Genomic DNA, 9536 nt, shown 5'->3' with positions numbered 1-9536 from the left:
AATGCAAGAGTCAAAATTGAAATCCAGGTCTGCTGCACTCCAAAGCTTATATTCATTTTGCCACGATAATAAGGTGGGAGTAATCCTTCTACCGAACAAATATTTATTGAGTAGCTCTTTTTGTTCCAGATATCGTTCTGGGTGCTAGTAATGTAGAAGAGAAAAAACAAAGTCCCTGTTTCCTGGGGCTCACGTTCTACCACCGAAAGACAGTAAGCAAAACGAGTTTTCAGTATGGCAGGTGGTAAGTACTGTGAAGAAAAAGTAGGCAAGATGGTGGGAGTGGGGGGAGAGGATTGCTAATTTAAATCGTCAGAGAAGGCTCTGATAATGTGAAGTTTGAGCAGAGACTTAAAGGAAATGCAGGAATAAGAGATGGGACTGCCATAAAAAAAGAGCTTCCTCCTTTGCCCGCCTGTGTGTAGTTTAGAAGAGAGGGGAAGAAATGAGGGTGCAGGTATTCTTCCGAGCTAGAAGACCTGAGCTTTACTTATCGATTTATTAGCAATTTTTTGAACCTCTGAGCCCAAATTCCCTTTTCTGTAGACAGGAATAACATTCCTTGCCCAACTTCCCGCACGCAGCCGCCATGAGATGCAAACTCTTTGAAAATACCTCAAGTGAGAAAGCAAGACTAGGAGTTAGCTCTTCAACTGAAAGGAAGTCTGTGTAGGAAAATAAAGAGAATTGCTATTACAGGTAGACTGGTTACCCTAGACATTTTTTGAAAAGCTATCCCAGGCTGTAAAGAGAAATAAGCTAAAAGAAATAAGCATACATTTCATAACAGGCTTCTGCTGAAGATCCCTGTTTAACTTGCAGTAGTCAGAAACTGCGTCGCGTATTTTAACTGAACGTGGCAGAAAGCTCTGCCACTCGAACCTTTATTTTTTTTTATTATTTATTATTTTTTTTAGAGTCTCTTATGCTTTGGCTCTCTCTCCCACTCTAACCTCTTTTTTTTTCTTTTTTTTTCCTTCCCCTCCCCCATGGGTTTCTGTTAAGTTTCTCAGGATCCACATAAGAGTGAAAACATATGGTATCTGTCTTTCTCTGTATGGCTTATTTCACTTAGCATAACACTCTCCAGTTCCATCCATGTTGCTACAAAGGGCCATATTTCATTCTTTCTCATTGCTAAGTAGTATTCCATTGTGTATATAAACCACAATTTCTTTATCCATTCATCAGTTGATGGAAATTTAATCTCCTTCCATAATTTGGCTATTGTTGAAAGTGCTGCTATAAACACTGGGGTACAAGTGCCCCTCTGCATCAGTATTCCTGTATCCCTTGGGTAAATTCCTAGCAGTGCTATTGCTCGGTCATAGGGTAGATCTACTTTTAATTTTTTCAGGAAACTCCACACTGTTTTCCAGAGTGGCTGCACCAGTGTGCATTCCCATCAAGAGTGCAAGAGGGTTCCCGTTTCTCCACATCCTCTCCAGCATCTATAGTCTCCTGATTTGTTCATTTTGGCCACTCTGACTGGCTTGAGGTGGTATCTGAGTGTGGTTTTGATTTGTATTTCCCTGATGAGGAGCGATGTTGAGCATCTTTTCATGTGCCTGTTGGCCATCTGGATGTCTTCTTTAGAGAAGTGTCTATTCATGTTTTCTGCCCATTTCTTCACTGGATTATTTGTTTTTTTGGGTGTGGAGTTTGGTGAGATCTTTATAGATTTTGGATACTAGCCCTTTGTCTGATATGTCATTTGCAAATATCTTTTCCCATTCCGTTGGTTGCCTTTTAGTTTTGTTGATTGTTTTCTTTGCTGTGCAGAAGCTTTTTATCTTTATGAGGTCCCTATAGTTCATTTTTGCTTTTAATTCCCTTGCCTTTGGGGATGTGTCAAGTAAGAAATTGCTGCGGCTGAGGTCAGAGAGGTCTTTTCCTGCTTTCTCCTCTAGTGTTTTGATGGTTTCCGGTCTCACATTCAAGTCCTTTATCCATTTTGAGTTAATTTTTGTGAATGGTGTAAGAAAGTGGTCTAGTTTCATTCTTCTGCATGTTGCTGTCCAGTTCTCCCAGCACCATTTGTTAAAAAGACTGTCTTTTTTCCATTGGATATTCGAACCTTAACTTTAATCGACACATCCCACCTAGGCATTTCCCTTCTTACCACGCCCCCTCACTCGAACTCCATTTCCCAACATGCCCTAGGCTCCTCTAAGTCGGCAGTCATTGTGACGCGAGTAACACAGCTTTCTGGGAAGTGTAGTTTATTTGTTCTCCAGCTGCAGGAAAATCTAAGGCTGTGGACTACCACTCCCGTGAAGTAGCGCGGAATTCCACCGCGTTCGCGGCGTCTTCGAACGCGCCGCGGCAGCCATGTTGGACGCGGCCAGCACAGGGGCCGGCACCAGGGGGTTATCGAAGCAGCTGTCACGATGCTGGGGTCCCTGGTGTTGAGAACAGCGCCGGCGCCGCGGCTCCTCCTCCAGCTGCTTAGGTCCCCATCGCTGCGGAGAAATGGAAGTGCCTCCGGCCAGGCTGTAACCACCGCGGGCCGCGGGGAGCCGCAATGGCTGAGGGCGGCCGTCGGGGGGCGCCCTGCAACATCGCCGGCTTTCCTCACCCGAGGAGGGGCAGCCACCTGGGGGCGTCAGGGAGAACGCACCGAGACCCAGTGCTTCCTAGCCACAACATGGGGACGCCTTCCTAGCCCAGAAGAAACACTCCCGGGACAGGACAGCTGGAACGGAGTCCCCAACAAGGCTGGACTGAGCATGTGGGCCTTGGCCACGGCGCTAGTGGTTCACTGTTACAGCAAGAGCCCGTCCAACAAGGGTGATTATCGGGGCAGTCTGGGTTCGGGGAAGGTAGAGGCGGGAGAAGTGTCCTGACTTGAGGGTGGGAGTTGCTTGTAGATTTACACCAGCAGAGCTTCAGTCTTGGAGGAACCCAGACATCATCTGGTTACTGGGGCAAGGTGGTGAACTGGAGAGCTCAGTTGCCTGTGAGTTGTGTAACTTCCCATCGTAGGTCAGCTCCCTCCTTTGGGCATTACTTTGTCCATCTGTGCAATGGACAAAACATGTAAAATTAGAGAATGGACCCTTTATGGTCTAATATTCTGCCTGGTCCAATTCCTCTCTTAAGAGGCCTCCAGGAAACCACGGTGTGTTCTAACGGCAACCACTGGGTAATTTAGTGAAGTTTTCCTTGTAAGGTGGCCTAAGAAAGGAAGTAGAGACTTGGTTTCAATGCCAGCTTTGCCACTGCTCACCCCTTGCTCCTCTCTGGCTTCACCCCCCCCCCCCCACCCCCCGCCACCCCTTACACAGTAAAGAATGATTTCTCAGTAATCTTACAGTGCTGTTATTTTGACTCTTGGAGTTCAGCAGCGTGGGTCTGCCCATCAGACTCCCACGGGTTTTGCTGTGCCTGGTCTCAGGTGTGAGGTGATCCTGCCAGGTGGGACAGTTGGCAGGAGGACTAGGCATGCTATAATTCTATAACTTTGAGCATTTTTTTTTTTTTAATACCTTCTGTGAGCCCAATTTTGGGAGGTTTTGAACTCCTAACAAAAAGTCAGTTAAGGAGACAGTGCAGGCAGTTAGGCCTATGGGTGTGGTGAGTGGTCTGACAGTGTGTTGTTGGGGGATTGGAGGGCCAGTAGGGTCAGGAAAGCATTCCTGGAAGATTGGAGACCCCTAGAGGATGGGGAATTTGAACTTGAGTTCTGTAGGATGAGGCAAGAGATGAAAAAGAGAGCGATAGTGTGAGCTCCAATTGAGCAAGGAATGCAGCTTATCTTTTTTTCAGGTTGATACCAGCCCCTTTCCCTAATACTTTCACATCGTTTGTCCACCATAGATAGCATCTGGAACTTAGTAGGTATGCAGTAAATGTGTCTTGAGTTGGATTCTGTTTCATGCGAAGGCTTCACAGATAAGGGATTCACAGGTCAGCATGATGTGTATAGAGGTTAGCAGGGTAGCCAGCCTGGTGGAGGACAGGGCGTTTTTGGAATGAGGTGAGAGCAGATGGAGTGGGGCCTGGGTGTCAGACAAGAGGGTTTGGAGGTTTTGGAATTTCTCCTGTAGGCAGTGGAGAGCCATGGAAAGTTCATGAGCAGGCAGTGTCCTGAGGCCAGTATGTTTAGATGGATTGGGGGAGGTGTCCAAGGTCTTGCCTTAGACTTTCCTGGGGGCTCCAGACTGGACTTTGTCTATTTACTAAAATAGGTAATGACCAAAACCATGATCACTTCCAACCCTTCAGACTTTGCTAGCCTGCCCTATACCCTGATTTGGAGTTACAAGCTCAGGAACTGTTCCCTGTAGGAGCCAGGAGGCCCTGGTTCTCAGCTCATTCCTCATTCCTCCTGTGACCATGCAGAAGCCACTTCTTTCTGCAGAGTGAGGGAAGAGTGGATACAGTGATCTCTGAGGGAATTTTGTTCTCCTTCCAGCTGAGGGCTGCCTGAGCATCCCTGGATGTGTGCTTAGAGAACCACTGGGGAAGATAACCAGGAAAGATCTGACCCTAGAGTCTAGGCCGGCAGGTGGGATGGAGACACTAATGTTTGAACCACACATCCGGTTTGCATATGCATGATAAGGTGGCCATCTTATCCCTGCTGTACAGGTAAGGAAATTGAGGGTCAGGAGGTTAGGTGAGTTGGCCAGGTCATATGGCAAGTAAGTGGCAGAATTGGGATGGGAGCCTAGGTTTGTCTGGCTCCAGATCCTGCTCTTCCCACCCTACTGCAGTGCCTTCTCAATGTTTCACTGGGTGAGTCTCTTGGCTAGATTGAGAACTCCTTGAGGCAGGGCTGGCTATGAGTCTTTCCATTGTTCAACAATGGAGCTTAAAACCATGCTGGGCAGATAGGGCTCCAAGGGCATTTGGTATTGACTATTTGAAAAAATGGTGCCTCTACTGTTGTTTTTTTCTGAGTCAGGCAGTTTTCCTTTTGGCCACAAGGTGGTGCCAGTAGCCTGCCAACTGCCCAGGCCACACCAGGCTTACATTAGGTTTAGGGTTGCTTTTCTTTTCTTTAAAAAAAATTTTTTTTAATGTTTATTTATTTTTGAGAGAGACAAAGTGTGAGTGGGGGAGGAGCAGAGAGAAAGGGAGACGGGTTCCGGAACAGGCTCCAGGCTCTGAGCAAGCCGTCAGCCCAGAGCCCAATGTGGGGCTCTAACTCACAAACCAAGAGATCACGACCTGAGCTGAAGTCAGATGCTTAACCAGCTGAGCCACCCAGGTGCCCCTAGGGTTGCTTTTCTGCTAGGTGGTTCCTAAGGGATTGGAACCCTCTGCTTTGGATCTCCTTTTGCTGATCTTGGCACCGAGGAGTTTGTAGACTTTTTGACCCTCATTTCATCTCCTCAGCATCCCTGTGAGGCTGTCGGGACAAGGATTATTGCCTCTGCTTTATAGTCCTGAAAGTGGGGTTTGAGAAGGAAAGGGGCTGCTACAGCACAGGGAGTAGGGGGCAGACTGTTGGAGCCAGGCCTTCTGATTCCTGGTCAAGGCTCTTAACTTTCAGAGGAGCCCACACCCTTGCCTGTTCCCATTCTGTTCCTGGTGTTGGGTTGGTGACTTGTGACATGAGATTCAAAACTAGGCTGAGAAATTGGAGTTGGGGGTGAAAGTGGCACAAGGTAGGGGGGGGGGGATGATTAATAACAGTGACAGCCATGTGAAACATTAGAGCTTTCTAGCTAATGAAGAGTGAAGGGATTCACACATCATGCATTTGCCATAGACAGCACATAGTTGCTAGCACCTTACCTGAACCACCTGTATGATGAGAAGAGTTACGAGTTTGGGTTCCATAATGGATGTGGAAGATAAGTTAACAGTGGATACCATCTGGACAGGAGATGATTAGCTTTCCCTTTATATACCTTGGCGTAATTTCCCTTGTTAAAGCCCATGTTTCTGAAGTTCTTCCATTTCTATTGTTTTACTGGGTCCTCCATGCAGCTTTGAGGGTAGGTCCTGGATAGGGATCTGACCAGTGCCCCCTTTCTTTTCAGATGCAGCCCTGATGGAAGCTGCTCGCACCAACAATGTCCAAGAAGTCAGCAGGTAAGTGTTGAACCCCAGGACTTGCTCTCCCCCACAAGAGGGCCTGAGCTGGGTGAACCCCTTCCTCCAGTGATGATTGCTTTGGAGGAAATGCTCACACTAAGTTGGAAAGTGAACCCTGTGACTTCCCTATGGTCACAGTCACCTGGGCTCCCTTGGCCCAGGTCAACCTTTAAATGTTTTAAGGTAGGGAGTCAGCCCTGTGTCTCCTTTTTTTTTTTTTTAACCCCAAACAGCTCTGGATCCTTCCTCTGTTTTATTCTTTGCAGGGCATGGTTCAGAGTCCTCCCCACATCCTTTGGGTCCTTTACTGAATCTTCTAATTTGTTGTTATATCTTTGTGGAAGTGGCCAGGTGTTATTGTTTGTTGCCTAGATGGGGGGCACCCATGAAAAAGTTTGGAGATTTGGGAGGGAGCTGGAAGAGGCCTTTCTGCCAGGTCTTTTGGTGTTAGAAAAGTTTGCCTGCAGGGCTAGGGTGTACACACTGGGCTCCTGCTCAGGGGCTGAGTGCATTCTTCCAGTCTGCCTGGCTCAGCTGTGCCTTTTAGGACCGCTGGCAGGGATGGGACACAGCTTGGGGCTCAGCCTGGTGCTGGGACTGGGCCGTCTGTGTCCAGGATAGGTGCGCAGACAGGGACCAGCATAGGGCATCAGTATGGGGCTGTTGGTTAGGGGCAGAGGTTTTATTCTTGGTGAAACTAGTGGCCTACCCTGGGCCTCATCTTGGCCTTTTTGGCCCTTTGTATAAAGTGAGGTGGCCACAGTATACCCCGCCTTCCCTGCTACCATGTGCCCATTTTGGACAGGAAATCTAGTGTTCGCAGTGGCTATCCCCGCACCCAGTGCCACACACTCTTGGTGCTCCTCCCTACTCCAGCTGCCTGAATGTATAAGAAAGTGTTGAAATTCAGCTGCAGCCCCCACCAAGACTTACTGCTTTGATTCCCTTTCATTTTATCTGCAGCATTATTATTGATTCTCAAGGGTGCTTTTGAGTATTAATGTTCAAAGCTTAGTTTTTAATAAACCACTTTTGGAAGTATGGGCTGGGAGTTGTTTCGTAGCCAAATAAATACGACGGAGCAATAGTTTAATAAACATGCAATGATGCATCTTAAAAACCAAGCACAGATGTCAGCTTGCTGTTATAAGAGCCATTCATAACTGCCAGCTGTGCGTGGCGTCTTCATTTCCTCAGAAACAGATGAGCCTTGCTTCCTTCTGCTGCAGTACAAGGGAGTGAGGGGGCAAAAACTGGCCGTGCCGCCTCCTGGCAGGCCTTTGCTGACCCTCACATCACCGGTTGGTGACCGCTGAGGGCTGCCAGGCTGCTGCTTTCCTGTGGCAACCCAATGTAGGTAGTGTATTTGCAGAGTATCAGTGCAGTGAATCCACTTTTCCATCACCCAGGGGAGGCTGAGTTTACCCTATCCCAGTGAGCCCCCAAGTGTTGATTATTTTAGCTCTTTCAAATACACATTTTTCTAATAGCAATAAACACCTGCCAAAAGAATGCAGAAAATGGTTGAATTCATGGTGTGTGTGATGCAGAATATTCCTTCTTGCCTGTGTGGATAGAGTATGTTGGGGCCTTTTGTGTGTCTCCCCCAGTTTCCAGCTGCTTTTTTCCTGCCTGCTGTTGTTTCATCTCTTTTGGTCATGATGACTCAGAGTCTCCCTTCACCCCTTGTAAGGGAGTTAGAGATGAGCTAGGCACAGACCCTGCTTTTCAGCATGGCAATCTTTTTTTTTTTTTCTTTTTTGAGAGAGAGTGCCCACATGTGTGAGCAAGCATGAGCCAGGGAGGGGCAGAAGGAGAGAGAGAATCTTAAACAGACTCCATGCCCAGCACAGATCCCCATGCAGGGCTCGATCTTACAACCCTGAGCCAAAATCAGGAGTCAGATGCTTAACTGATTAAGCCATCCACACGCCCCTATTTATTTTTTAAGTAGGCTCCATGCCCACTGTGGGGCTTGAACTCAAGACCCTATGATTGAGAGTCCTGTGCTCTACTGACTGAGCCAGCCAGGTGCTCCCATTCTGTTCTTTGTTTAAGAAGGTTGTGAGCTAGACTTCAGCTTAAACCAGTGGTTTGTGTGCCTCCCCAGGTCAGGGAGAGGTCTGGTTTCCCACATCTCTTCCCCAGCACAGAATTTCCCCAAACAGAATTTGGGGAAAGTTGCTTTTTACTGATTTTTCAGCAAACTTGAAGCAGAAAGTCCAGAGTCTTATTTCCATATGCCCATTAGCTATATCAGAGGGAGGCTGGGTCCCTCCCTTTTCCCTTCTTCCTCTCCTCCTTTCTCCCTGGGTGGCAGCCATTTCCTTCCTCCTCCCCGAAGGCACTTAAACCTTCTTAATGTGTTCAACACTGACTCTTCAGGAGTGGAAGCCCTGTCCTGGGGCCCCTGTCCCACCTGTCAGCAGCATGAGCAGGTGGCCCTTCTCCTCGGCTCAGCTCATACCCAAGCCTGGCTTCTGGATGTAGGAACCACTCACCCGAAACATAGGGCACAGGGCAGACTGAAGGCACATCTGTCCAGGCTTGGGCTGAGCTGTGTAAGGAGCTATCCAGGCTGAGAGAAATGAGGCCTCCTATTCTCTCAGTGGAGATCACATTTCTTTCAGAACAAACTTGGGTGAAAGACAACACCCCCAACCCATTTCCCTTCTCCCAGCAGGAAGCTGGGCCTCTCTGCTTTGTGCCTAACTCAGTTTTTCATCAGCCCAAACGTTCTCTAATGAAGGAACCCTGGTGATATCAGTCTTCAACTTCAGACTGCTTTTACCTTCCATGATCCATTTGATCACTTGACAAAATTTACTGAGCACCTCTCATATGCTAGGCCCTATGCCTGGCATGAGGTACACCTGACCAGACATGATTCCTGCCCTCAATGTAGGTGATTGGGGAAGACTGTGGCAACACAGTGTGGTCTGTGCTGTGAGACAGTAGCCCAGAAGATGCCCTAACCAACCTGGGAGACCAGAGTAAGCATCCTATTGGAAATGGCTTCAAATATCAGTAGGCCTTAGCAAATAGAAAGGGAAGGCAAAGGGGGTCGCATGAGTGGTAGCACTGAGGCAAGAATCAGCCTAGGGTGTGTGGTGAGGAGGGGGATTTATATATTGTCTGGTGTTGTTTGATCACAGTTTGCGGCTAGGAGGAACTGGAGAGAGGAAGGGACTCGGTCATGGACGGCACTGTGCATTTGTCCCTCAGTTGTTCATCTGTCTAGCCTGTCTTCTGTGCCCAGCCCTGAGCTGCATTTGTGTCGGTGGCAACATCATGAGGAAGTAGAAGCAGTTCCTGTCCTGGAGGAGCTTACTAACTCCCTTCCCGGGGGAGGAGGGAACACATGAGTCAAAATTGAGAACCAGCAAAACTGGGCACATATTGCCTGACTTTTATGAGCTTAAGTAACACAGAGATGATAATACCTTTAACCGGTAGAGTTGTAGAGTATTTGTTAATGACAAAATGTT

General features: G+C 47.9%; 1 protein-coding gene across 5 annotated transcripts in view; it reads left to right on the top strand.

Annotated features, from left to right (window-relative positions):
• The first annotated feature begins 2237 nt into the window (after positions 1 to 2237).
• The window catches only part of CLPB (ClpB family mitochondrial disaggregase), a 143248-nt gene continuing 135949 nt past the window's right edge, over positions 2238 to 9536 (top strand). The window contains exons 1-2 of one of the 5 annotated variants that reach the window (XM_060605706.3): positions 2238 to 2790; positions 5994 to 6045. In XM_060605706.3, the coding sequence (XP_060461689.1) occupies positions 2391 to 2790; positions 5994 to 6045 (452 nt within the window). In that variant the 5' untranslated portion in view covers positions 2238 to 2390. The remainder of the gene's footprint in view (positions 2791 to 5993; positions 6046 to 9536) is intronic. The other 4 variants (XM_060605702.3, XM_060605703.3, XM_060605704.3 and 1 more) reach the window with 4 other exon arrangements.

Source organism: Panthera onca, chromosome D1 (assembly GCF_046562875.1).
Source record: "Panthera onca isolate mPanOnc1 chromosome D1, mPanOnc1 haplotype 2, whole genome shotgun sequence".
Lineage (NCBI taxonomy): Eukaryota > Metazoa > Chordata > Mammalia > Carnivora > Felidae > Panthera > Panthera onca.
The sequence above is the reverse complement of the archived record's forward strand: the minus strand, read 5'-3'. Positions and strand labels throughout refer to the sequence as shown.